Here is a 26399-nt window from a genome sequence, read left to right as displayed (position 1 = left end):
CGCCGCCGCGCGCCCTTTGACCCCGCCCCCGTGCGCAGGCGCGGAGCGCACACGGCGCAGGCGCGGCGGGGCGCGCCGGGGCGTTGCTGGGAAACATCTGCCGACGCCTGCGGCTCGACCCGGCTGACATGGCGGCGGCGGCGGCGCTGGCGCGGCTCGCGGCGGCCTTCCTGCTCCTCGCGACCCAGGTGAGGCTGCGTCGGCCCCGCCGGCCCCGCCGGCTGCGGCGCCCGGTCCCTCCGCCCCGGGCCCCGCGCCCCGCGGGAGCCCCGCCCGGCCTGGCCTGGGGGCCAGCCTCGGGTCTGCTCGCCCCCCGCGCGGTGGCCCGCGGGCCGGGAGCCGGGCCGTGACCTTGCGGGCCGGCCCCCCCCGGAGCCCTCCCCAGCCGCAGCGTCGCCCAGTTGCGCCTGGGTCTGAAGTCCGGGAGGCCCCCCGGCTCCCCAGGCCCTGCTCCGTCCCGAGGCCCCCGGCCGCCGCCGGGGACGCCCCCCGCCTGGCCCCCAGCCTCAGTTTCCCCTTCCGCGCGAGGTTAGCGCCCACCCGCGTGGTTGCGGTAAGCCGTCCGGCGTGGCCCCCGGTTCCCCACAGGGAGCGGCCGAGAGCCCGCGTCCCGAGTGGGGTCCAACCGCCGCCCCGTGTTCTGTTGCGTGACCTTGGGCAAGGGAGGCCCCAGCTTCGGGCGTCAGTTGCTCATCTGCAAAAGGAAGACGTCAGTGAGGACTCGGCGGTGATGCTCATGGGGTGACAGCTGCAGCGTGCTCCTCCTCGGGCAGCTGGGGTCAGAGGTCTCCGGGCCAGCGGGGGGCCTGCTGCCAGCCGGGGGGTGGACATCCTCCTAAGCGCACTTTGTATTTGCAGGTCCTCCCTCCCCGGTTCCCTGGGTGATGCAGCTCAGGGAGTGGTGTCCCATTAACCTTGAGCTGCCCGCCGCAGGTCCCCATCTCTCTCCTGTAGCCTCCGGTGGCCACTTGCGTCTCACACACCCCCCAGTCCATGGGCGGCACAGCAGGAGGGATGTCTCTGAAAGTGTGTCAGGTCTGGTTGCATCCAGATGAGAGCCGCCCCTCGGCTTCCAGCGCGTGTGGGAGGCCTCTGTGGTTGGGCGGCTTGGGACGCTTCCCCTCCTGTTCCTAGTTTGCTGAAGGCGCTCCGCCTCCGTCTGGTCTTCCCCGTTTCCCCGGAATGCCCCTGGTCATCCTTCCTAGTTCTTCCCTGCCCCCACCCCCCTCCGGAGAGGCTCCCTGGGAGGCCCCGTCCCCCGCTGTTTGCCAGGCCCTGCTCCATCATCTTCCTCAGCACTCTCTCGGCAAGTTGAGGGCGGGGACGTTTTGAATGAGAGCAAAGTGAGAAGTGGACGCAGGGTAACGGGAGCACCGTGGAGGGACGGACCCAGTTTGCTTGGGAAGGCGTTTCAGAAGCAGTGGCACCTAAGGGGTGTTCTGGAGGGTGAAGAGGAGTTGCCAGGTCCGGATGGCAGAGGGAGGGTGTTGCTGGTGACGAGCAGCGTGAGCAGGGGTGAGAGCTGATGACTTATTTTGAGCAGGGGGAGAGTCCCCTCTGGCTGGTGTGTAGGGTGGTTTAATGGTTACGACCTGAGAAAGATGACACCCCAAAGGAGACCCTTCAGGTGTGCTTGAGGGAGGCTGGGATTTCCTCTTCGGCTGAAGGGGGTTGTGCAGTAGGCGAGGCTCCGAGGCCAAGGGTGAGGGGCAGGCCAAGCTGTGGCCTCCCTGGGCTGGGGGCCGGGCGGGGCGGTCAGGGGCAGGTGTGGAAGGCTCACGGTGCTCAGGTGTCTGGACTTTCTTCCCGGCAGGCTGAGGGTTTTGAACTTTGCCCTGTGCGTGAGCAGAGGACAGCGTCCAGGTGTGCAGTGAGAGCGCTCGTGCTGACCCTTCATGGACCAGGGCCTGGGTCTGTGTGTTTGTTTGCCCCAAGATAGGACAGATGGCATTGTGGTGGGTGGGTGTGCTTGTTTGTGGAAGTTTGGGTCTTGGTGCCTGGGAATAGGACCAGCTTTCCACTGCGTGGGACGCTGCTTGCGGGCAGCCCTAAATTCATTTGCTACCATTTTGTGACCCTGGATGAGGAATCCCCTAAATGTACACATTTCCCTGGTACATAAAGGCTGGAGGGGGGGCTGTTACTCAGCAGATCTGAAGTAATGTCAGTGCCCTCACCTCCTCCTTCCTCTCTTCTCCCCCTCCTGCACCTGCCCCCCCCACTCCTCCTCCACTTCTCCCCTCTGCCCTCTGCCACCTGTCCCCCCCACTTCTCCGCCTGCTCCCTCTACTACCTGCCTTCCCCTCCTCCACCTGTTCCTCCTCTGGCTCAACATCTCTTTCCAAACTTCCTGGGTTTTCACTTCTCCATCTTCTTAGGGAACTTAGCAAGTCTTCGAAGGATGACTGCTTCCAGCCGGAACCCAGGAGCTTTTCTCAAACCCCCAGATGTGGAATGCCTTCATGGTCACCCCAGAGTGGGGTTTCTCTAGAAGTTCCTGAACCTGCTTGGTGATTGTGATGTGTCAGAAAATGGCCTGTCTGGTAATCCCAGAGATTTCTGGCTCCCCAGATGGGGACGGGCCATGCTAGACTGACGGGCATGTGCAGCCTTGGGTCCTTTTGAAGAACTTCTGGTTCCTTTAACTCCGTGGGGAGGAAACTGTATTCTGGCATTTGACGTGTGTATGGGCTGATTTCCTGGCAGGAAGCGGGTTGTGCAGATTGTGGGGAGAGGTCCATGAGGTGGGCTTCTGTGCTTTCAAATGACCTTTTAAAAGAGAAGCAGCTTCTACTCATTCCCGTTTTACACAAATGACACTTTTTCATCCACAACCTGGACCGCACAGAACAGGGGTCAGCAAGCGTGTCTGTAAAAGGCCAGACAGCGATTATTCCTGTCTTTGTGGGCCACACGGTCTCCCTTGCAACCTCGCAGCTCTGCAGTGGTAGCTGAGACCAGCCAGAAGCCCTGCATGCAGAATGGGGCAGCTGTGTTCCAATAAATCTTTATTTAGATGCACAGGTGGGGTACATGAGGCCTGTGGGTTGAGGGATCTTATATTCCCCACATTCATCTATGGTAAGGAGGTGCCAGGGGGTTCTGAGCATGGGGTGACTCATTAGAAGGCACAGCACTTAGAGCCAGGTTGAGGGGTGCCCTTGGGAGACAGTTTGGCAGGGAGAAAGGAAGAGAGGGCTCCTTTTTTTTTTTTTAAGATTTTTTTCATTTGTGAGAGAGAGAGAGAGAGAGAGAGAGAGGCACAGGCACAGGCAGAGGGAGAAGCAGGCTCCATGCAGGGAGCCCGATGCGGGACTCAATCCAGGGTCTCCAGGACCACACCCTGAGCAGAAGGCAGGCGCTAAACCGCTGAGCCACTCGGGGATCCCCAGGAAGAGAGGGCTCCTAATACTGCCCCTGATGGAGGAAATGACACGTGAGGCGCATGGAGGTTGTCCAGGGCAGGTGGGGGTAGAGCACGGCCTTAGCGAGGGGCTCTGAGACCTCGGGTCAGCCTTGGGCAGCCCCCAGCCCTGCCTTCAGGAACCTGGTTCCTGGGAGCTCAGCACCCGTAAGCACGGCTTCTCCGTGCACCCCCAGCCGTCCGCGTGGCATTCAGTGCCTCACTCGAGGCGCCAGGCCGAAGCGTCAGATCAGCGGTGCCAGTTGGAAGCGTGGTGCTCAGGGACCCCAGAGCAGGGCAAGACGTGCACTCGGTGCCCGCTGTTAGCCTCCGGGCTGTGTGTTCGGGTGCCCTGGGGTCTCCTTGCTGCCGCCACCACAAGGTGCCCAGGGCCGGGGCGAGAAGCTCTTGGAGCAGCTGGGGCCTTGCTGTGCTTCCACCGAGGGTCTAGCCAAACGGAAGCCCGTCAGTGCCCCCTCCTGGTGCTGGGAGCCGTGAGGCATCGGGACCCTGGGCCCCGATGGCCAGGGGTGTGCCTTGCGGTGCCGGCTGGACCCCATCACGCATCTGATGTCAGACAAGCGGCTATAGGCATTTCTCCTTGGCAGATTCTAGGGGTTCCAAGGAGTAGAATTTTCTGGAGGCGTTTGCAGCCTAAGGGGAGCCCGAGGTGTGTGGGGCCCCCTGGGGTGCGCTGGCCGGACTAACGCCCTCGGCTCCTAGCACCCGGCTGCTCTCCTGAGACCCGTCCGCACTCAGCAGGCCCCAGGAGCTGCTCAGACTTGGGGCGAGCCCGGCCGGGGGCAGAGCAGCCAAGACCTGGGCCCCAGATGCTGTGTGACCTGCCATGGACGAAGTCCTCCTGAGACTGGGAGGTGTGCTTGTGGGGGGCTCTGCGGCCCGGCCGGAGCCCAGCATAGGGGAGGGGGCGGGAGAGGGCCACCTGCACGCCGGCCCGCCCGCAGCCCGGCAGCCGCTCCAGGGGAGGGCGCAGTGGCCCCCACGGGAGACGTAGGTGAGCAGGGAGTGGGGCGGCTTTGTGGGAAATGATGGTTTTTCACGTAGATTAAGCTGATGTTCGGCAGGAAGAAGGCGAGTCTGCCCCTTCCGTCCCAGGCGCCGGCCCCGCACTGACCTTGAGGGGTGTCGGGGTTTCGGGGACTCTGGCTCCTGCCCCTGTGCCTTGCTTTGCGTCCACACAGAGCTTGCTGGGTCCGCGTGATGCTCCGGGCACGGCCCTTCCCCAGCCTGCTGCCCGGCGGGGCGTGGAAGGGCGACCACGACCCTGGCTGCCAGCTCCTCCTTCCTCCTCCTCGGAATCCTGGGCCCAGAAGCCGGGCGGCGGCCGCGGAGACGGGCTCTGCTGGGTCGGGGTCGTGCGGGGGGTGCTGGCCGCGCCCTGGTGGCGTCCCCAGGACTCTTCTCTGTCGCCGAGTCTCAGAGTGCCCAGCCCCAAGGAAGCTCCCCCTTCAGACTTCCTGCCACGCCCCGAGTGGGGGGTCAGCCCGGACCCAGATCCCACTGGCCTGTGCCCTGGGCTCCGAGGCCCCCCTGGAAAGTGAGGTGTGGCACGAGGGGCCTGGAGCCGGCTGGCCTCACCAGCCAGTGGCCAGTGGGTGGTTATTCCAGGAGCCTGTGGGTCAAGGGCAACCCCGAACCTGCTGGGGTGCAGGAAGTTCGTGCCTCGTCCTGTGGCCCTGGCCTCTGGCCACCACCCAGGGCCTGGGGATGGATCTGCTGGCTCACCGTGTCCCCATCGGGACAGAGCCGCAGGGTTTTCATTCTGCCCGTCCTGTCGATCCTGGGAGGGCCCAGTGGGGAGGTGCTGTCCTGCCATGGGAGCTGCGGGGAGGGGACCTGGCAGGACCGCAGTCCGCACCTGTCTCCCTGGGAAGCTCGGCCCTGCGCTTGCTGCCCTGCCGTGTTTTCTCCACCAGAAGATGTGTATGGTGGTGTCCCTTCTGTCCTGTAGGAGGAGGGAAACCAGCCCAACCCCTGGGCGTGGTGGGGTGTCCTTGTTTGCCTCGGACCCTGCTGCTCCTGGGGCGTCCAGCCCCGTGCCCAGCTCTCCAACTGCTGCCTTGTCGCTCCAGGTAGCCTGTGAGTACGGCATGGTGCACGTGGTCTCCGAGACAGGGGGCCCCAGAGGCAAAGACTACTGCATCCTCTACAACCCACAGTGGGCCCACCTGCCACACGACCTCAGCAAAGCGGTGAGTGCCCGCTGGGGCCCTTCCCTGTGGGGGTCGGCGGGCCTGGAGGGGCTCTGGGGTGCGCCCTCCACACTTGGGGTCGGCTCTGTCCTGCTGACTGACTGCACCCTCTGCTCCCCAGCCTGGTCTCTGGAGGGGCTCTAGAAGTCTCATCCTGCAGGGACCCCCTCGGAGGACAGAGCAAGGGCCTCAGCTGGGAAGTCATTGGGGTGGGGGGGAGGGGGCTTCTGGTCCTCCTAACCTCTCTGGGCCTTGGCTTCCTTGGTCAGAATCAAAAGATGTCCAGGTATTGTTGAGCGGCCCCCGCCAGGGGTCACTGGCCAAGCCCCCCGTGCTGGGCTGGGGCTGACTGGCTGACGGGTCCTGCAGGGATGAGGGGTGGGGCTGGGCTGGCGGGTGATTGTCCCCCTGTGGCCACCACTCCCACCTGCCATGGAGGCTGGGAGGGTTGCCAACGGACTCCCCCTCCCCGCCCCCCATTAGCCTTGCACTTGGGTGTGTGCACGGGCTCGTGCGGATGTGTGTGTAGGCGACCCCCCCACGGACTCTTCTAGATCAGCTGGTGTAAGCGCCACCTTCTCCAGTCTCTCCTACAGCTGCGGGACTGGACGGCCTCTGTGCTCTGCTCCCCGCCCGACCTCCCCACCAAAGGCTTCAGCAACCAGATCCCGCTGGTGGCGCGGGGAAACTGCACCTTCTATGAGAAAGTGCGGCTGGCACAGGGCGGCGGGGCGCGCGGGCTGCTCATCGTCAGCAAGGAGACACTGGTATGGCCTCGTGGCCGTGCACTCAGGCCTCTTGGGGTGGGGGGCGTATCCCAGAGTGGTCCTGGGGGCTCTGGGGATGCTGGATCCCGTCCTCGTCCTCCAGGGCCTCGGGGCGGAGCTCTGGGGGGTGACTCCTGAGGAGCAGGTGGCTGCCCAGGGTGGGCTGGCTCCTAAGCGACTTGTCCCCAGGCCTGCAAGTGAAGAGAGCTTTTCCTCCCTCAGCAGAGGGACAGACAGACACACACACAGCCCCTTGGCGCCCTCCAAAAGGGCTGGCTCTGCAGGCCGTGGGGTCGGGGTGGGCCTTGGTAAGCCACGACGTCCCTCCTGCATTCCTCGGCCCCCAGGTCCCCCCAGGAGGCAACAAGACACAGTATGAGGAGATTGGCATTCCCGTGGCCCTGCTCAGCTACAAAGACATGCTGGACATTTTCAAGGTGGGGTCTGCTGCCTCCTCCGGCCTGCAGCTGGTCCAGGGCCGTGAGTCCATGGTGGGCAGGGGACCCAGGAGCGAGGCCGCCCACCGGGGCTGGCGGGTGTTTGGTTCTTGCCACCACCGGTCACCAGCCTCCTGTGACAGGGCAGGCGGTGCCACCGAGCGGCGGGGACGGAGAACCGGCCCCAGAGGTCAGAGCGCCCAGGCTCCCGGGCCAGGCTGGCCGGCCCTGCTTGCGCCCGGCCCTGTCTGACCAGAGGCCTGTGTTCACCACGGTTTGGGGAGCCAGGTCAGGGGCTGGCAGCTTCCAGACACGAGCAGAAGGGGAATATTCAGTGTTTGTGGAAGCGTCTGCACGTTTCCATCCTGACTGCAGCCTTCACAGCTCTCCCCAGAGAACCACTGGGCCCACTAGATGCTTCCCAGGCCACCTGAACGCTCCCACAGGCACACACGCGCGTCCAGTTTTAGGGCTGGGTCCCCCACATGCAGGGGCCCCTCCGCCTGACCTCGTGGGAAGCTAGATCCACCAGAGTTGGTTTCTTTGGGGTGGGAGTGGCGGGTGAAGGCATGGGGCTCGGAGGCCCCCCGGACAGGCTCTCTGTGGGCCCCGCTCCACGTGTGGGCGGGCCTCGGCTCTCTGGGGTGACGGGGGGCAGGGGACGGTGGCCCCAACCCTGAGCTCTGGTGCATTCTCTGATGCAGAATTTTGGCCGAGCAGTGAGGGCAGCGCTGTACGCCCCCAACGAGCCCATGCTGGACTACAACATGGTCATCATCTTCGTCATGGCCGTTGGCACCGTCGCGCTCGGGGGCTACTGGGCTGGGAGCCGGGATGTGAAGAAGTGAGTGCCCAGCACAGGGGGGTCCACGGGTGGCCCAGTGCTGGATGAGGGGCTCCGGTCGCTGTGCATCAGAGCGGCCGTCCCAGCTTGGCTCTCGGGGCTGGGGGCGCACTTCCCGGCCCCTCAGCACCCGCTCTCGTGAGGTCCCTGGGGCCGAGGCAGGCTCTGGTTGAGGGCACGGCCAGGACATGCAGTGGGTGTGGAGGGGGTGCCCCTCGGCCCTGCCTCTCCATCCCCGTTCCCGGGCCCTGGGTGCCTGGGTGCTGCGCCGGCCAGGAGGGTGTTCCCTGGACTCATCTGTGCCTCCCCAGGAGGTACATGAAACACAAGCGGGACGATGGGCCCGAGAAGCAGGAGGATGAGGCGGTGGACGTGACCCCCGTCATGATCTGTGTCTTCGTGGTCATGTGCTGCTCCATGCTGGTGTTGCTCTACTACTTCTACGACCAACTCGGTGCGTCCCCTGGCTCACCCTGGGGAAACTGAGGCCCAGGTCCCCAGTCCACCGTAGTAGGGGAGCCTAGCGAACTGTGGGCGGGAAGCCCTTCCTCAGGGTGGGACGGGGGACCCCAGGCGGCCCCCTCCTCAGTGCCTGCCCTCCCCACAGTCTATGTGATCATCGGGATCTTCTGTCTGTCGTCGTCCACGGGCCTCTATAGCTGCCTGGCACCGTTGGTCCAGAGGCTGCCTTTCGGCAGGTGCAGGTAAGCCCCCCTGCCGGGCCCCTGCCCGGCCCTGCACCCACGGCTCTGCTCACTCACACCCCACCCCGCTGCCTTTCCTTGGCCCGCCCCCACTGGTTTCCGGCCTCCGGCCCCTGAAGCTCTTAAGTGTTGCTTCCATGGGGCCACGCACCCCCGTCCTGTGGCCAGTCAGGCTGGGCTCCTGGCCTGGGGGGCAGGGCGAGTGGGGAAGTGGCTGTGGTTCCCCGGCCTCCGTCTCCCCACGTCCCGTTCAGCCCAGGCCCCGTGGGGACGGCGTGGATGCCTGTCGGTCCTGGGCGGGGGTGCAGGGCGGGGTCACATGGCCGCACGCACTGGTGGTCCAGGCCGGGGCTGGGGGTGGCTCACCTGCCAGACGCCCGGTCTGGTTCTCACGGGCCGGTGGCCAACGCCGAAAGTCAGACGGGTGCCCGTGGGGTGAGCTGCTGCCCCGGGGTCCGCGGCAGGGGCCGCCACCCAGCAGCGCCCACCCCCGCTCCGTTCTGCTCTGCCCTTGGGGGTCCCTTCTGGAAACACCGTAAGGGGGAGAAGGGAGGAGTGTTAACAGGGAAGGGGCAGTGGAGGGAGGGGCAGGGCAGGGTGGCCCTTCCTCAGCAGAGCCCGGGTGTGGGGGCAGGGGCTGCGATGACGCCCCTGATGGCCCCCCCAGGGTCCCCGACAACAGCCTGCCCTACTTCCACAAGCGCCCTCGGGTCAGCATGCTGCTGCTCGCACTGCTCTGCCTGGCCGTCAGCGTGGTGTGGGGAATCTTCCGGAACGAGGACCAGTGAGTGCCACCCCCTCCGCGGGCTGTCCTCAGACGCTCCCTGTCCCCGCCCGGGCTGCGAGCGAGGGCCGTGTGGGGCCGCCCGCATCCCGTGTCACTGGGTTTGTCCCGCTGCCACGTGAGCGGCGGTGATGGGCGTCTGGGCCCGGGATGCCGCAGACTCTCCCGGCCCCGGGTACCCCGAGCGGGGCCCTCCGGGCGCCTGGGTGGGACCTGCTGCCCCGCTGCCCCCGCCGCTGCCCCCGCCATGGCGCCCAGGGCGCCGGGTGGTGCCGGGAGGCCGCCGCGCCGCCGCCCGCCCCTCACGCCATCTGGCGCTCCCTCTGAGCCTTTGCAGAGGCAGTTAACCGTTCTTGGCTGCGCTGCCGTTTGGAGCCGCGACAGATTTAATTGGCAGAAGGAAAACGTGAAAATATTTTGAGTCCTTTGTACACAAAGAGAACTCGAGCTCTCACAGCTAGATTCCAGCCAGGAGACTTGCTCCGGTCTATAAACTCAGAGCGGGCCGTGTTCCCGCCGCGTCCGGGCGCCCACTGGCGGCTGCGAATCTTCTCTTTGTTCTTCACGGCTGCCCCAGCTGGGAGGGGTTTTCGTCCCGGTTTGATGAGTGACCCGGGGCAGGCGGGGGCGGCCCGGGCAAGCCTGCGCGATGCATGTGGCCCCGCGGTGGTGGCTCCCTGGTGGTGCTGGGGTCACGCACTTGCCTCTGCGTCCCCTCCGCCTTCCAGGGGCCCAGAGGTTGGATGTGGAATCTGACTGGGCGAGAGTTTTGCTTTTGTAAATTGTCCAAAAAATATTTTTGAAGAGAAATTTGAGTCCAGCAGCTGCACGATGCCCCCGTGCCACCCTGTGATGTGGGTGCAAGAGCTGCCCCGGTGTCGGGGTGGGGGGTCGCTGCAGCCCTGCCCCTGCCACTTGCTGCCCCCCTGTGCCCAGCGCCGCGAGGGGCCCGGCCCGGACAGCTCGGGCAACTCAGCAGCTGAGGTGGCCGAGGAAGGAGCGGCCGGCGGGTCGTGGCTCTTGGCGGAGTCCCTGCCCAGCGGGTGACCGCTGCTCTGCCTTCCAGGTGGGCCTGGGTCCTTCAGGACGCGCTGGGCGTTGCCTTCTGTCTCTACATGTTGAAAACCATCCGTCTCCCCACTTTCAAGGTGAGGGTCCCGAGGATGTGGGCCCACTGGCTGGGGGGTGGGGTGTGCAGATGGGACCGTGCCGTGGGCGGGCGGCGTCCCTGGCCGTCCCTGGGCAGCGTGGTCTGGGTGCCTCCGTCCCTCCTGTTGCCTCTCACATGGCGGCCCTGCCAGTGACCACCAGGCTGTGAGGATGCCCGGCACCCTGGCCCTGGGGGCGCTGCAGGCCAGGGCTCCTCCCGGGGCTGGCCGCTGTGCCGCGGTTAACTTGCTGCGGGGTGAGCGCACGCATGGACGAGCGGGTGTGGGCAGCCAGCCGAGGCCACTGGACGGGACTGAGAAGTACGCGGGAAGACGTGACGGGCTCATCACCCCACACCCACAGCGACGGGGTGCACGGTGTGTGTCGCTGAGCCCCGCGCCTCCCGGCGTCCCTGTCCCAGGAACCTAACAGCCTGGCCTGGAGCAGCTTCCAGGGCTCGTCTCCTGTGGTCCCGGGGACGGGACTGGATTTGCTCAGTTCCCCCACCCGGCTCTGTCCCAGTGGGCCCACCTGAGCCCCGGGGGGGTGTGCGGGGTGGGACACGTCCTGGGGGTCAGTGCGCCCGGGGCTCTCTGGCCCGCCGCCTGGCCCATCAGGATGTCGTCCGCCCCCCCCCAGGCCTGCACGCTGCTGCTGCTGGTGCTCTTTGTCTACGACGTCTTCTTTGTGTTCATCACGCCCTTCCTGACCAAGGTGGGCGCCCCTGCCCGTGCCCCGCTGCTGCACCCCCTGCTCCCGTGCCCCCTCCCTGACTCGTCCTCCCCTTTGTTAGAGCGGGAACAGTATCATGGTGGAGGTGGCGACCGGGCCCTCGGACTCGGCCACCCACGAGAAGGTAGGGAGTGGGCCCGTGGCCGAGGCACTGCCCCGAGGTGAGTGGTGGGCTTGGCCAGGTCCCCGAGACGGCTGCCTCTCTGCCCCCCCAGCTCCCCATGGTCCTGAAGGTGCCCAGACTCAACGCCTCGCCACTGGCCCTGTGTGACCGGCCCTTCTCCCTGCTGGGCTTCGGGGACATCCTGGTGCCAGGTACTGGGGGGGGGGGCACACTGGGGTGGGGGGTCCTTGGGAGCAGGGGAGCTGGGCAGCCCCCCGGGCTCCCATGTTGCTGCGGTTGCACCTGCGGCGACCCCTCCTCCGAGCCCTGAGCCGCCTCCGCGGGGCCCTCCTGAAGGAGCAGCCGCTGTTGCCGGTGGTGTCACGGGCTCGGGCCTGGCATCCGGCCCACGGCCTTTCTCCTGCAGGGCTGCTCGTGGCGTACTGCCACAGGTTCGACATCCAGGTGCAGTCGTCCAGGGTCTACTTCGTGGCCTGCACTGTGGGTAAGCGCCCTCGAGGCCGGCCCCAGGCGTGGGCTCGCATCGCGCCCTTCCTTGCGCCTCCCCACGACTCTCCTTCCACATCTTTCCGTTTTTGTCCTTGTCTCCTGCTTATTACCTTGATGGCCAAAGCCATTTACACAGAAGTGACCCTTCCCCTGGAGCCCCGGTTGCTCCTAACGTTTCCCAAACCTCTTGGCTTGCCTGCCTCTGGTCAGCGCCTCGGGAGGGGCCGCGAGTTGGCCCGATGGCGCTTGTCCCTGCGCACGCGGGCCCCCCTCCCCTTCCCAGGCCAGAGGCGCTGTGACTCCTCATCTGCCCCTGGGAGGGGGAGTGTGCACAGGCCCCACAGCCAGCCCAGCGGACAGGAGGCCCCAGGGCCACCCAGCTGACCATCAGGCTGTTGCCGTCTGTCCCCCACTCGCCATCCCTGAGCCTCCTCCTGGTGCAGTTGTGGGGGTTTTGTGTGCGAGAACCGGCCGTTGAGATCGTTTCTGTGGTCCTCGACCTTGAAACTGCCGACCTTTTATAGGCAGCCAGCCTTTATCCCTCCGTAGTTTGCTTCTGTCGAGCCGCTTCTTTAGGACGCGGGGTAAGTGATGACTAGAGATTTCTCCGCACGGCCCTTCCACTGGGGCACCCGAGGTGAGGGTCGGACAGGAGCCACGGGCGGAAGCAGGCGCTGGAGACCGGCTTGTAGCTGCTTCCCGAGGTGTTTGCAGGTTGCGGTTGCAGGACCAGGACGAGGAGCGGCTGCGTCCTGCCCACGGGGTGGCACCTGCCGACGCCGGGCTGTGTGTGCGTCAGCACTCGTGCCGCCCAGGGAGCAGGCCGCGGACCCCTCAGCCTGCAGAGCCTCTCCAGCTGTTTCACGAGAGCGGGAACGTCCTTCTGAACGATCACAGTTCCCTTATCGAAGCTCAGATTTTTCTGATTTTGTTCACGTGTTGCTCTTACTTAGAATCACCTTTCTAACGAGCTGCCTCTGCGGGCCCAGACCCCGGGTGCACCTGCCACCTGGCCCCTCCCCTTGGCTGCCCTGTTGCTCCTGCCCGATGCCTTGTGGGCGCTCTTGCCCTCCCGCCTGCCTGACCACCCCAGTGGGGCGGGCGGAGCGTGCGTCCTGGAAGAAGCCAGTGGGTCTGTGCGTGTGCGGAGGCACCGACTCCCCCGCCCGCCCCGAGCGCTCCTCGGTGACACTGCCTCCCTGACCCCGTGCCCTTGCGTTGCTGTCCACCGGCATTCCTGTGACGGGCAGGTGTGGGGCTGCCGGTGTGGGGCTGCGGGGCCGCCGCCGAGGTAACACCATGCCCGTCTCTCTCCAGCTTATGGCATCGGCCTCCTGGTGACGTTCATGGCGTTGGCCCTGATGCAGCGCGGCCAGCCCGCCCTCCTCTACCTGGTGCCCTGCACACTGATCACAAGCTGCGCCCTGGCGCTCTGGCGCAGGGAGCTGGGCATGTTCTGGACGGGCAGCGGCTTTGCGGTGAATACCAGTTTGCTATGACTGTCTGCGAGCAGTAATAACCTAATAAGCCCTAACTAGAATTAAAGTTGAGTAAAACCTCCTAGTTTCACCACTAAGCCCCACAGCCTGTGTCCCATGGTCAGCGTTCCCTGTTCCCAGAAGGTCTTGCTTTGGTGTCGTGTCCATGTGGCCTGGATGGCTCAGAGCTGTCCAGCGGAGGGGACGTGCTTGTGGCCGTCTCGGGCGAGGCTCGAGGACGGTGCTAGCAGCCCTTTCTAAGGGAGCCAGCCCCAAGGGGCAGTAGCACCGTCTGATTGGACGTTGGCTTCTGGCCGTTTCCGCCATCGGGAATGCCTTGCCGAGCCTGGGGGGCCGCCGGAGCTCTCCTTGCGGCGCGGGGTGCAGCCGTCCTCGGGCCCGGGTGGAGGAGGGCAGGGAGGCCTGAGAGCGGGCATGTCCCCACAGAGCTGCTCGGCTCAGCACGCTGCCCGCACGGGCGGCTCCCGGCTCTGTGGCTGCTACTGGTGTGGTGACAGGAGAGGGGGGTGAGGAGGTCCCTCTTAACGTAGCATAGAGCACTCAAAGTGAAGGGATACGGTCACGTGTGACCGTGCCCCAGGGACGGCACTGGCCTGCGGTGCAGGGGTGCGGCTGCCTCCCTCTGCCCCAGTGAACCCGGGAGCTCGAAGGGCCCTTGGCATCTCCGAGCGTGACCCGCGGCCCCCAGGGCAGTGCCCATTGAGCGTGGCGTGACTGTGTCAAGTTTGATGGAAGTTGAGATGCGTGTCCTCTGCGTCCCGGCGATGCTCAACAGCGTGGGGCTCCAGGTCACCCCGAATAATTAACCAGATGACGTGACCCGATCACGGGCCTTGCGCCCTCCCCCTGGGCCCTCGGGGAAGCTTCACAGCCCACCACCCTCACAGGGTCTCAGTCCCGAGGAACATTGGCCTCGCTGTGGAGCAGGTGGCTTGGTTCTGGGAGGTTCAGGAGGTGGGGCCCAGCTGGAGATGTTGGCGTCGGGGTTTCTGCCCGGGTAGCCGTCCTGTGGCCCGTCTGCTGCTGGGACCCCAGGGACGGTGACCCCTCCTCTGCCCCAGGCTGCCCCCCCCGAGGCTCCCTGGCCCCGTCCCTCACCTGACTGGGGCTTCTTCTCTTACAGAAGGATCTACCTCAGTCTCCTTGGGCTCCATCTTCAGCCGACAGCCCGCAGCCTCGAAAGGATTCAGACACTGGCCTCTCCCAGCCGCCTCCAGGTGAAGAACTGGCCAAATGCCCCCTGCCCCACGGGCAGCCCCCGGAGTTGTCTGTGCCCGAGGAGACTGGGGCCGGAGCATCCCCCCAGGAGCCTGTGAGCCCAGAGGGCCACGCCCCTGAGCCCACGAGCGTGGTAGGCACCTCGGCCTAGGAGATGGCGCAGACTCAAGGGCCTCGCTGCTGCCCCTCTGCACCGAGAGACCCTGACGCAGGACCTGCCCGGCCCCCCAACTTGGTGCTCCGGTCTGGCCGACGCCCCCGCTCTTCCTCCTTGAGCCCAGCCCAGCTGCACCCCGGACCCTCTCCAGCCCTGCTCCCAGCTCGCGTGGCTGCCACGAGTCCCCTCGTGCCCCCACCCCAGCCGACGAGGTCACCGTCACGCGAGTGCCCAGCTCCATGGTCTTGCCATCGACTCAGTTTCCTCGGAAAGGGCAAGAAGCTCCACCTACGACCGCCCACGGCTGCAGATCTGCCCACATTTGGTGCTTCTCACGCTGCCGCTTCCCTCAGGTTCTCGCCGGCGCTGTGCCTGGGCCGGAGGGCGGGGTCTGCCTCCCTGAGGTTGCAGCCTTCCCACGGACGCTGGCCAGCAAGAGCCTCTGCAGTCCGGGTGGTCTGCACCCCCACGTCCGCACTCAGGCCACGCTCAGGCTGCAGGCTGGCTGGCCGGGGTCAGACCTGCGTTTGGCCCAGCAGGGGCCGCAGGCAGCGCCCGCCCCAGCGGGAACGCACGGTGGGCCCCCCGCCTCTTCCATCAGCCCGGACCTGCGCTCCAGCTTCTCCGCCTGCTAATTAACGGCCACGACTTGTTGAACTCGGGGTAGTGTTGCCTCTTGGGTGTGAGTCTCTGGGACCACCCTGGTTGGGGCAGCTGGGCGCCAGGCCGCACCCTGCACAGCGGCTGTGGCTTTCCTGTGGGCTCCATTTTATCTTTCAGCTTAGAGGGACTCGGGGGGGGGGGGGAGCCCACCCTTCTCACGGCATCTGCACGTCTCCACCCCACCCCAGCCCGGCCTCTGGGAACAACACCGGCCAGGCGAGCGCACTTACGATTTAAACCCTGGGAGCTTCTGGAATGTGGAGAATATTCTGGAACTGGCATTTTGTCTTCTACCTCACTGACAGGGTTCTCGGAACGTCACGATGGAAATGCTGCAGTAGGACTGGCCTCAGGTCAGTGGCCCCCATGCCGTGGCACACGCCTGTCCATGCAGCCTCCAGACTCGAGCTCGGAAAGATGTTTCCACTGACGTGAAATGAAGGCACAGACACCACCACCACCACCCCTCCCCCTGCCATGCGGTCCCAGCTCTGTCCCCGTCTGTCTGCTCTCAGTTATAGACAGCAGGCTCGGGGTCAGCCATGATCCATTCCAAAAAATACCAGCGCCAGACAGACTCACAGCCTTTGTTAGCCATGCTGCTCTACGGAGAAATGATGTTGATTCAAAAAAAAAAAAAAAGTCTTCCGCCTGTTTTATGTGTGTCCCTTAAAAAAACAGGTGACCTGGGTTCTGGAAGACCAGCTGGACCTGCCGGCCCCCCTGAGAGCCTCCAACTTGGAGGCCAGGCCGGGACACAGGGTCTCAGCGGACCCGTTCCCACATCGACCCGCGCGTTACTCTAAGCCATTTTGTACGACAGCGTAGAGCCAGGATCTCTCCGTTTTCCGTGTTTGACAAACAAACATCAAGGGATTCGAAGGCGGATGTTCGCTCCTGAAGTTTCCATTTGCAGTCTTTGCCTCGCTTCTGTTTGAATCTTACAATTAAACACAGCTTTTGATAGTTGCCGCTCAGCCCTCGTCTTTTCTGCGGCGGGGCACGTGCCCCAAGGTGTGGGAGCCAGTCTACGCCGCCTGCCGCAGAGCGCTCAGCTGGGCTGTGATGAAGCCAGCGGCCGTGCGGGGCCGGGGTGCTGAATCACACGGCGTTTGAGAGTGGAAGGAAGCCTGGCGGGAGCTCCGTCTGCCCCCGTGTCTCGGGTACCGCTAGCTCCTCCGTGATTATCTGAGATGCGCGGTGGGGAGTCGCCTGTTGCGGGCCCGCGGATGTCGTGTGAAAAGCCGGCTGGCCGGTGTCCAGGGTCTTCCAGGCCACCCGGTCACTGCCACAACTTGTCGGCCCTACTGCTGCAGCCCAGATGTCACAGCGAATGGCAAATGGGCGTGGCCACGGCCAACACTGCCGGCCGCGGGGATGTTGGGTTCCGTGTGGTTTTCACAGGTTGTGAAATAGCTTCCTCTTATTCTTCAAGGGGTCAAAAAGGTGAAGCCTTTTCTTAGCGAGGGCCTGCAGAGGTCGGCAGCCCCCCGGCCCCTGGCCCTGCCGCCCATGGTGTCGGGTGGCGGCCACCAACCTCTCGTCCACGGGAGAGAAGGCCAGGCTCCAAGGCCACTCCACCTGGCTGCGTGGGGCCGGCCGACACTCAGAGACGTAGCGACTCCTCCCAGGCAGCCCTGGGCCCAGGTGCTCGGGTGGTGCCGGGCCCTGGTGGGCACACGCCTTGGCCCGGCAGTCCCCCTCCCCCTGGACTGGCGGTGGGCTCAGCGGGTGCCCAGGGGAGGGCCCCACGCGCTGGTTTTCACAGCGGGGGTGGGAGCAGGAGTCGGTGCTGGGGGGGCCGTGTTCCTGCTCTGCAGCGGGCACAGCTGCGCGCCGGCGTGTGAGCTCCGGGCTCGGAACGGTGCTGTGAGGACGGTGGTGTTCTTTTACGAGCTCCAGAGCTTACTTGTTTTTCCTTAAGCGTTCATCCCGTCCATCTTCGTCCAGTGCCTACTGTGTGCCAGGCCCCCGGCCCCACCTGCGCCAGGTGGCTGAGCCTGGGGAGGGAGGACAGGCCACAAGTCCATGCCTGCCTCTGTCTTCGGGGACAGTATGCATCAAGGGAGGCCACCTGGAGGAGGCGGGTGGGGCCTTTAGTGAGGAGATGAGTGTGGGTGGTGGGAGGGCCAGGGGTCGCTGGCCACGTGGGGAAGGTGTGGCCGGTGTCACCCAGAGGTGAGGGGGCAAGAGTCCTAGAAAGGTCCCAGCGCTGGCTGCCCTGGGGAGAGGAGGCCGGCTGCTCCCCACTGTCCTGGCTCAAGCAGGGGCGTGGCAGCGGGAAGAGCCCACAGCTCTGGAGTCCTGGCCTACATGCTGGCACCCAGTGACCTTGGTCGTGTCACTGGCGTCCCTCTGGGGCTGTAACTGCATCTTCAGCCAAGAGGTGTGACAGCTGCTCCTGCACGGCCTCCCTACACGCACTCAGGAAATGGGACCACGCTGTGGGCAGCTGGGACCGGAGGGATCGCTCCCTCTCCAGCACTGTGCTCGGCTCCCCAAGGCTCACAGTGCTTCCCACAAGAGTAAGGTCGCACTTAGGGCATGAGGACGTTGCCACCAATGGTGGTAAAACAGCTGGTCCCTGAAGACAGTTCAAAAACTCCCCAAAGTGAGCAAAGATGATGGTTCTGACGAAGGGCGTGTTCTCCTGGGCCAGGGCGGGGAAGCAAGCAGGGGGAGGCTGGGGGGCCGCGGGCTGTGGAGGCTGCGTCCCAGCAGAGGCCGGGCCACTGCCCCAGCCCGACCATGAGAAGCACGCCGACCCCCGACTGCGCCCCGCATCAGGTTGGAGGCCCCCCAAACCCGCCGCCCCAAGGGCCCCGGGCACAGAACGTGTGTCAGGGACACCAGGAATCTGAATAAAGTGTGGATGTTGGTTAACAATAACGGGTCCTGTCGGTTCATTGGTTGTGACCCTGTGGCACTAACGTTAGGGTGGGAACGGGGCGGAGCTCGGGGGGCCCAGGGACCATCCTCAGCCTTCCCTGTACATCTAAAGCTGTTCCACAGCAAGTTTATTTTTTAAACTATCCGGTTATTCACACACACCCCTCGGGGAGCTGTCTGCCCGGCGTCGGCCCCTGCCCCTGCCCCGTGGCCTTGGCCTCCCCTGACATCTGTGCGGAGGCACCTGTGCGGGGGCACCTGTGTGGCTCCGAGGGCCCCGCCCCCACCCGCCCCGCCCCGCCAGGTGCCGCCCCCGGCCCCGCCCCGGCTCCCTGGTGCCCGCGGCTCCAGCTCCCGCTCCAGCTCCGCAGGTGGCTCCGCTGGCGGCCTCGGCGGGTCGCGGAGGTGAGTCGGGGTCTCCGGAAGGGGCGGGGGCGGCCGCAGCCGCTGTGGAGCGGAGCCCAGGGGCGCGCGTTCCGGCCCCGGATGCTCCATCCCCGACGGGGCCGGGAGCCTGTGGGGGGAGCCTGGGGGCGGCGCAGCGCGGGGAGCACGGGGAGCAGAGCCCGTGAGGGCTGCGGGGCCGGCCCGGAGCCCCTCTGCTTCCCCCGCCCTCCGCCAGCATCCGAGTGCCCGGGAGCACAGATGGCGGGGTGCCGGGGTCCCCGACAGGGAAGGGTGCCTGCCGAGGGGGCCTCTGACTCCACGATGCCACCAACACAGGCTGTCGTCAGGGCTGTGCGGCGGGTGGGGAGCACGGCTGGGCGGACCCTCCGCCACCCCCATGTCAGGGCCACCCTGACCGCCCTGGGCCCCCTGGGGTGGGGGCGCGGTGTCTGGCGGTGCCGGAAGCTTTGGGGACTGTGTTCGCATCAAGCACAAGCCCTCCAGCCCGAGTACGTGCTGGGTTTTGGAGGGAAAGACTCCGGGAACCCGCAGGTAAGTGGATTCGTGTTTTCTGCATCCCGGCGGCAGGACGTGGCCACGCACACCCCACGGCCCCGGGCAGGTGCGGGTGTGCGGGATGGTGCATCTGTGTCACCGTGCGACCGTAGGTGTGAGGGTGCAAGGCAATAGCGCGTGACTGTGCATGGTCGTGCCACCGGGTGTGTGTCACGTGTGAGGTTGTGTGTGTCTGCATTTGCAATTGCACTGGGAGCCTGTGTGAGCTCCTGCTGGCCGTTGTCCGAGCTTGTGCACAGGGTAGGGGGTGGGAACTCCTCCTGATGGGTTCCCCTGTCTGGAGGATGGGGCGCCACCACCGCCACGCACGCAGATCTGGCTGGGGCACAACAGGAGGCCCCGTGAGCACGCTGCGGGCCCCTTGTCCCACCAAATGAGAAGTCATGCCCCTGGCGCTGGTCCGACGGCAGCGCCTACTTGAAGCCAGTGAACCCCGCAGCTCGTTCTGGCGCCGAGCCCCAGGCTGGCGAGAGTGCACGTGTGTGTGTGTGTGTGTGTGTGTGTGTGTGTTGTGCAAAGTCCACACAGTCTGCAGAATTGTGAACGCCCAGGGTGTGCAGCACTGAGCTGGAGGGTCTTCAGACAGGGTGCTGGGCAGCCCTCTGCTCAGGCTGGTGCCTCCTCGTGGGAACCGCCTGCCTCGAGTGGCTGGAAGACAGGAAACCACTCCTGTGACCACGGCTGTCCGTGGAGAGCCTGAAGCGGTGGCCGAGCCGAGGCCCCGGGAGGCACCCAGAGGGAGAGGCGGGTGCGTTGCCCGTCCTGGAGGAGCACAGAGGCAGGGGAGGTGGGTGCCCACGTCTGGGCTTCCTTCTCATGCGCGTGGGCCCAGGAAGGAGAAACGGGCAGGGTGCATGTGGACGCGGCTGTGGGGTTCTGTGACATGGGCTCTCACGGGGCCAGGTTGGGGTGGCTGGGGCCCCGGGAGCTGAGCCTGCACCCTGGCATGGGCGTCAAGCTCCTGGTGCCGTCTCTGCGGCTCACCTGCCCCACCTGGACAGCAGGGTCCTGGGATGGGGGGCAGTGGCCCACTTCATGACAAGGAGCCACCAGCAAAGTGGAGGAAATCCCTGGAATGTTAAGGACCGTGTGTGTATGGAAGAAAGGAGGGGAGGCAGAGACGCAGAGAGGAGACAGGGAGTCTGTTCGAGCCTCAGTTTCTTCATCTAGAAGATGGGCGTCCTCATGCCGCCGCTCCCCTGCCGGGGGTCCCTGGGAGGCCCAGGCCAGTATCAGGCCTGGCTGCTCCTCTCTTCCTAAGCTCACCCCGTTCCCAGAAGTAGAGACGGGGACACGGCTGTTCCCAGCCTTGTGGTTTAACATCCGTGCCTCTAAATGCGGAGGATAACACAGTCTGGGGCACTGGCTCATGCCTGCCTTCGGCTCTGTCGCTTCCCCTGCTTTACCTCTCCTCGTTAAAAACCACGATCTTGGAATAATTTCAGTTGCAAAGACGGCGCGGAGGGTCCGCAGGCGCGCCGCACCCAGCTTCCCCCGTGGGAAGGCCCTCGGGAGCGCAGCGCCAGGGCGCAGAGCACAGGTGGCGTGGCCACGGCGCTCTCGGTGGCCTTGTTCAGGGCCCCCCAGCGCTCGGGGCTCCAGCCTGGGACCCCCCAACCCGGCATTTTAGGACCTGTATCAACTTTACATCACACAAGCTGTAAGTCGTGGGAGGTTTCTTTTTTTAATCAGCGAGTCTTTATCCGCTTTCCCGGGTATCACCCGCGTGTATCAGCTCCCCCCGCCAGCGCCCTACGGGGTCCCCCCCCCCGTTCCCCTGTGGTCTTACTAATGAAGAGAGGACATGATATCATCACTGCAGATAGTTTTCTCACAAACACCTCTTCCCATGAAAACCTAACAAAAAGTCCACAGATAAAAAGGGGGGAAAGAAGAGCCGGAGCTTATTAAATTTCCCACAGGCTCGCTGAGCGATTTATTTCACGAAGTGGGGGCGGCAGGCGGGGAGGGGTGTGGCCCCAGGAGCGGCTGCGGGGGAACGAGGGATGCTGCAGTCCACAGGCTGGAGCTGGAATGCGAGGGTCCGGGTGCCGGGGGCATCTCTTGAGGGCCGGGGGAGGGGGGCAGAGAGGAGGGTCCGAGGTGGGGAGCCCTTGGGGCTTCACCTCCGTGGACGGTTGACCGCGGTGGACCCGGCGCTCCCTTCCTCCCGGAGGCTGGACCCGCACTTCGGTGCAAGCGGCCGCGGCCGGAGGGAGCACTTGCAGCGGGCAGGTGGCCCTGCAGAAAGGATGAGGGGCCAAGGGGCATGAGGAGCAGGCCGGACGGGCCACCGACAGCAAACCTTGGTGCCAGGGGGCGGACAACACCCCACAGGCGGGGGCCTGCACGGGAGCGAATGGATGCTGCGTGGCAAACTGTTCTAGAAGTGAGCAAATCAAAACGTGTCGGGGCGCCTGGCGGGCTCAGGTGGAGCGTGTGACTCTTGATCCTGGAGCCGTGAGTTCGAGCCGCACGCTGGGGCTAGGGTGTACTTTAAAACAAACAAACAAGCAAACAAACAAGCAAACACAAACCAACAACATACACACTATTATCCCATCGTTTCTGTGGGTAATTCGTTCGGGGAGTCCGGCTCGGGGTCTCCGGTGACAGTAGCAGCGGGGAAGTCAGCCCGCGTGGCCGCGTGTAAAACGCCTTCCGCCACCCGCTAGCGGAGACACAGCTGGAGCATCCTCACGGCAGGCGGCCTGTGACTCAGCCTGCGGCAGCCATGCACCCCACACCCTCCGCGGCTGCTCCCCCCCAAGGGCCGAGGCTTCGGTCCGCCTGCTAGGAGCGAGACGTCGAGGCCGGCTGGCGCCGAGGGAGGAGGACGGGCCCCACCGGGAGCCGACGGGCGCGGACTGGGGCCGTGCGTCGAAGAAATGGGACAGTGCACCTAACTGTCGTTCAGCGCGGCGCCCGCCCCGTGGGAAATGCTGTTTCCTCGCTGGTGGCGTCTTCCCAGCCGATCTGCGGTCCTCTGAGGAGCGACCTCCCAGCCGTTGCCGTGGGCCCGGCCTGTGGAGCGAGAGGACTGTTCGCTCGGCCAGGATTGGGTTAAAGATTGAAGAGAACGCGCCAGGTGTTCTTCCCTGGCTTCCACGTCTCCCAGAGGGACCCAGGGAAGTCCAGGCTCGGCACCTTGGCAGAAGCCGGCCTGCACTGCCTTGCCGGGGGTGCAGCTTGCACAATCCAGGAGGAAACAGATAAAGTGGGGACGTGGAAGGGCGAGTGGAGGCATCTGCCGTGAGGGTATAGATCAGCGTGGCAGGCGGCAGGCACAGCAGATGCAAAGGCCCTGGGGCAGGATCGTGCCTTGCGTGATTGAGGAGAGAGGAGCTGGAGCAAGGGAGGAAGGAGGAGCTGAGGACAGACAGCGGGGAGTGGTGGGATCAGGTCTCGCGGGCATCTTGCCCTAAAGTGAAAGCCGTGGGCAGGATTGAGCAGAGGGGACACGGCCCGACTCAGCTTTGAGCTGCTGTGCACGGAGGCAGCAAGCTCTGTGACCAGGCCTGGGTGGTGCCCGGCAGGCGTGGGCCAGTTCTGGATACTTTCCGGGGCAAGCAGTGGGGGGACAGCACTTCCAGGCACTCGGATGGTGCCAAGGGGTCATGTGGACCCCAGGGGTTAGGGTCTGAGTGACACAAACTGGGAGGTGCTGCCCGAGGCGGGGAAGCTGTGGGGGAGCTGGTGTGCAGGGGCTGAGAGAGCTATAGGGTTCAGTGACGTGCATCAGATCTGAGCAGCTCCCCTGCCCTCGAATCGCCACAAATGTGGGGCTTGGAACAGCTGGCACTTAGCACCTTCCCGTTTCTGCGGGTCCAGGGTCTGGGCACAGCTTAGTGGGGCCCCGAGCTCAGGGTCATGCGAAGCCACCATCCGAGTGCTGGCTGGGCCGCGTTCTCAACTGAAGGCCAGACCGCAGAAGGCCCTGCTTCCAGGCTCACTGGGGTCGCCGGCAGATGAGGGAGGGCCTGGCTTTGGCAGCCGGCCAGCTGGTGGCCATGCTCGGCTCCTAGGGGACATCTGGGCTTCTCCTCGATGGCCACGTAGTTCATTAGGCCGTGAGGGGGTCGTTAGCTCCAGGCTGCTAAGACGGAGCCTTACATCATGCAGTAGTCACGGCAGGGACAGGCCTGCAGCCTTCGACTGGGCAGAAGAAGCAAGTCACTCCGGGGTTGAGGGGGGACAAGGCTGCCCAGGGCTCTGAACACCAGGCGCTAAGGGCCCGCCGGGTCACCCTGGGTCACCCAGAAGGAGGTCCTGGGAGCCAGCTGGACCCAAGTCTGCAATTCAGTAGATGAGTGTGGCTGGGAGACGTCAGGGATGTTATTAAAACCGCAAGACTGGATGGCATCGCGGAGGGGAGGGCACGTACCTGCAGGGAGGCCACGAGGACACTCATTAAATCTTCTTTAAATGGTCTATTTAAAAAAAAATTTTTTTTTAGTCACTGCAACACACAGTAGAAAACAAAAGGAGGTGAGTGACAATGAATAAATACGTACAGGGAAGGAAACCCACCCCAGACAGACGGGCAGGAGGACTCTCAGTGACTGCAGGAAATAACGTTGTAGTGCAATGTCCCCAAATATCAAGTGAACGCAGGGGAATTCCCGACAAGCAACATATCAATCTTTTATTTTTTTTTGAGATTTTTATTTATTTATTCATGAGAGACACACAGAGAGAGGCAGAGACACAGGCAGAAGGATAAGCAGGCTCCATGCAGGGAACCCAATGCAGGACTCGATCCCAGGACCCCGGGGTCACACACTGAGCCAAAGGCAGATGCTCCATCGCTGGGCCCCCCAGGTGCCCCCATATCAACATTTTAACAAAGATGAGCCTCGACAGGCCTGGGAGGCGGGTCGGGGAGATGGTCCTGCAGGTGTAAGTCCGGGTCCTGTCTTCGGGTCCGATGTCAATGTGCTGTTCATGGATTCTTTTGTTTTGGTGTTGATGTTTATATTTTTAAAAGATTGTGTGAAAATATTGATCTTGACTGAGGTTTTAGGTGTCCCTCTTAAACTTTGCCTTGGAGGCCAGCACCCCGATCGTTTCACCCAAGGCCCTGGGCTGGGTATCCTCCCTGAAGGCTGTGCGCCCACAGCTCACGCCCTCTTTTTGAAAACAGTCATTGGCAAGGGTTAGAGTAGCATTAAGGACACGCTGGCCCTAAGCCGAGACTCTCCGTGGCATCATCGGGAGGCTGGAGGCGGTTGTCCCTGCCTTGTTCCCAGCATGGCTCAGCTTGCAATGTCTTCTTGCTCAGCACTCCCTTGGGGAGCCCCGAAAGGCTCCAGACCCTCCTGGCAGGTGCAGACGGAGAGTAGGGTGGCCAGGTGTCCTGATTTCAGCTTATGACTACAACAGTCCCAGGTGACCTGAGATGACTGGTCACCCCAAACGGGAGTGACTTGCCCAGTGTCACCCCATCACTGCTGAGCTGGGACGAGTGTCAGGCCTTTCGCCTCTGGCCTGGGCCAAAGAATGCTCTGAGCTGGATGCCGGTCAAGCCACAGGGTCCAGTTGGAGACGCCAGAGTTCGCGGCTCCCAACTCCGTTCTGCATGCTCTGGGCTGTTGTCGTGCGTCCCAGAGACCCTTTGCTCTTCCTTCCCTCTATCGTGGTGCACACTGCAGACCTTAGAGCCGGTGCAGGTCTTTCTTGAAGCTTCTACCAATCATTCCCGTAACTGGGAACAGCAAGTCTCTTGCCTGCTCATTCCTCTTATTTTACAACTGCACACTCACTCTTTAGATCTGTCTGGGGTGTTCTCATGTATCTCTTGAGCGCAGGTGGTAACTTATCCTCCGTTTCTTAAAAAAAAAAATAATAAGCTCTGCCTCATCCTGTCAAGGGGTTTCTCTCAGCTCAAGATCACTGTGTGAGCCAGCAATCGCCGTCTTGTGTTCTCTTATTTTCTCTTAATCAGCTATCTTCCCTCGTTGCACTCAGCTTTTGTCATCCATTCTCTTCCACCCCCAATCTTCGCAAAAAATAAAAAAATAAAATACATTCTAGAAGATATCTTGTAGTCTGAGATTAAGGGTGTGAAGGTTCTTCTGGAACCTTCTCTCTTAAGTAAGCTGCCCACTTGTGTAAGATAGCTTGTCTCCATTACATCTCAGTGGAAACTGAGATCTATCTAAACAGGCAGATTTGGTTTTTGGCAGATTTGTTTTTTAAGTCCTAAATGAAAATAAATAAAGTCCTAGTGAACTTCACATCTTGGCCAGAAGCCTACTTCAATTTCGAAATATGAGTGTTTGGGGTAAGTTGGGTTTTATTTTATTTTTTTAAAAGATTGATTATTTATTTATGAGAGAGAGACACAGGCAGAGGGAGAAGCAGGCTCCATGCAAGGAGCCCGACATGGGACTCGATCTCGGGTCTCCAGGATCCCACCCTGGGCCGAAGGCAGCGCTAAACCGCCGAGCCACTGGGGCTGCCTGAAAGTTGGGTTTTAAAGTGACTCAACTTTATGACTGGAGACTGACGATGATTAGCCTCTCATCAGTCTGGCCTTCTGCGTTTGTTTCTCAGCATGAAATGGAATATAAAGCAATCCAGAGAGGCTACTTGGGGGTCTTTAGCCGACTTTTTGCAAAGCTGATATAGGCACACTGACAATTTATTCCTTGGCAAATTGTCAGCTTTTCCCTCAAGCAACAAATGCCTTGTCTGTGCCAACTGTTTGCAGAGGCTTTACAGAAGGTGCATGTGTGTCCTCAAGGAGTTGACAGGGGTCTAGAAAGTTCTCTAGACTGTGTCCATATAGTACTTTATAATCACTTCCCAGCCAGGCTGTTGTTTCCACGGCCTTACTGCTCTCTACTCCGTGGAGCATTGAGCCAGCACCGAACACCCCTCTTTCTGGAATTCACACTCACAAGGACAGGCACAAACTCCTGCTCTATCCGTTCCTTGCTGACTTCCCGCAACAGTTTTTCTTTAATTGCAGTAAGGTACACGCAACATAAAATTCACCATGGTAACCATCTCTAAGTGCATAGCTCAGGGCACCCACTCCCACCACTGTCTCCAGAACCTTCCATCACCCCACACGGACCCCCCACCCCCTGCCCTGGCTCCCACCATCTCCTCTCTGTCTCTGGGGACCTCCTGGGAGTGGGGTCCTGCAGGATTTGTCTTACTGTGACCGGCTTATTTCCAAGCAGAGTCCTCAGTCCATCCATGTTGTAGCAGGTGTTAGAATTTCCCTCCCTTTTAGGGTTGACTACTACCCTATCGTATGGGTGGGCCACATTTGCTCATCTCTTCATCCACCAGTGGACACTTTGGTTACCGTGAATAATGCTGCTGTGAACATGGGTGTGCGAGCATCTGTTTTC

The 26399-nt window shown here is 63.4% G+C and overlaps 1 protein-coding gene across 6 annotated transcripts; it reads left to right on the top strand.

Moving 5' to 3' along the window:
• Positions 1 to 64: 64 nt before the first annotated feature.
• On the top strand, positions 65 to 16152 carry SPPL2B (signal peptide peptidase like 2B). 6 transcript variants are annotated; one of them, XR_005375240.1, is made up of 16 exons: positions 65 to 188; positions 5497 to 5616; positions 6201 to 6383; positions 6731 to 6820; positions 7525 to 7664; positions 7976 to 8118; positions 8272 to 8368; positions 9036 to 9152; positions 10219 to 10300; positions 10941 to 11015; positions 11095 to 11157; positions 11249 to 11348; positions 11564 to 11641; positions 12964 to 13124; positions 14269 to 15183; positions 15489 to 16152. XR_005375240.1 is itself a non-coding variant. In XM_038567892.1 (15 exons), exons 1-15 carry the CDS (start codon positions 129 to 131, stop codon positions 14512 to 14514), a joined length of 1755 nt encoding a protein of 584 aa, XP_038423820.1. In that variant the 5' UTR covers positions 65 to 128; the 3' UTR covers positions 14515 to 16152. The 6 variants fall into 6 exon arrangements, 4 of the variants coding, with proteins under 4 accessions (XP_038423820.1, XP_038423822.1, XP_038423821.1 ...); XR_005375239.1 differs by having other exon boundaries at positions 14269 to 15202; XM_038567892.1 differs by having other exon boundaries at positions 14269 to 16152.
• The last annotated feature ends 10247 nt before the right edge of the window (positions 16153 to 26399 follow it).

This window comes from Canis lupus, chromosome 20 (genome assembly GCF_011100685.1).
Source record: "Canis lupus familiaris isolate Mischka breed German Shepherd chromosome 20, alternate assembly UU_Cfam_GSD_1.0, whole genome shotgun sequence".
NCBI lineage: Eukaryota > Metazoa > Chordata > Mammalia > Carnivora > Canidae > Canis > Canis lupus.
Note: the sequence above shows the minus strand (reverse complement) of the source record. Positions and strands in the feature narration are given on the sequence as shown.

Coding starts and splice junctions, on each gene's coding strand:
- SPPL2B (XM_038567892.1), top strand. CDS start 129: ATGGCGGCGGCGGCGGCGCTGGCGCGGCTCGCGGCGGCCTTCCTGCTC. Junction 6,821..7,524: donor ACATGCTGGACATTTTCAAG/GTGGGGTCTGCT, acceptor TCTCTGATGCAG/AATTTTGGCCGAGCAGTGAG. Junction 10,301..10,940: donor TCCGTCTCCCCACTTTCAAG/GTGAGGGTCCCG, acceptor GCCCCCCCCCAG/GCCTGCACGCTGCTGCTGCT.